This window comes from Sphaeroforma arctica (genome assembly GCF_001186125.1).
Source record: "Sphaeroforma arctica JP610 unplaced genomic scaffold supercont1.14528, whole genome shotgun sequence".
NCBI classification, from domain to species: domain Eukaryota; class Ichthyosporea; order Ichthyophonida; genus Sphaeroforma; species Sphaeroforma arctica.
The window spans coordinates 1-574 of NW_014026030.1; the positions used below are offsets into that span (position 1 = coordinate 1).

General features: G+C 42.3%; 1 protein-coding gene across 1 annotated transcript; it reads right to left on the reverse strand.

Moving 5' to 3' along the window:
- Positions 1 to 180: 180 nt before the first annotated feature.
- SARC_18205 (hypothetical protein) lies at positions 181 to 333 on the reverse strand (the record flags this gene model as incomplete). Its single annotated transcript, XM_014287713.1, has 1 exon — positions 181 to 333. A coding segment is annotated over one exon (153 nt), but the record flags the coding sequence as incomplete, so codon positions are not given.
- Positions 334 to 574: the final 241 nt, after the last annotated feature.

Genomic DNA, 574 nt, shown 5'->3' on the forward strand with positions numbered 1-574 from the left:
GTGTGTGTGTGTGTGTGCGTGTCTCCGTGCCTGTGTGTATATGTCGTGTTTATGTGTATGTATAAGTATATAGATTATTGTGTATATATTTGCAATATATATAAACATGTACATATATTATATGGTATTGAAATCAGAAATACTATACTTCGCTCGTTGACTTCTAAACTTACACCTCATTCATCCCTGTGCTATGCCTCTGCGTAGTGTCCTGAGCGCCTGCAGATGATCGACAAGCACTTTCGCAAACTGTGTGAGACGGTGGTGGACTTCGACGAGTGGGGGCAGATCGTGTGCGTCAATCTCCTCACGCGATATGCTCGCACTCAATTCCTGAACCCGAATGAAGGGGTATGTCTGTTTGTTGGATAGACTATATATGTTAGTAGTGAATGTGTAGCTCCAGGATCATATTTACCTCCTACGTGTATATATATGCTTATGTTCCGAGTCGATACATCTTATCATTGAAATACCGATGATGCACTCCCAGTTATCCTGCTATTCCAATCAACCGTGCCTGCTACTTGAAGGACACGTTGGGTTCGTCTGCTGTTATTTAGTACACTTCCTG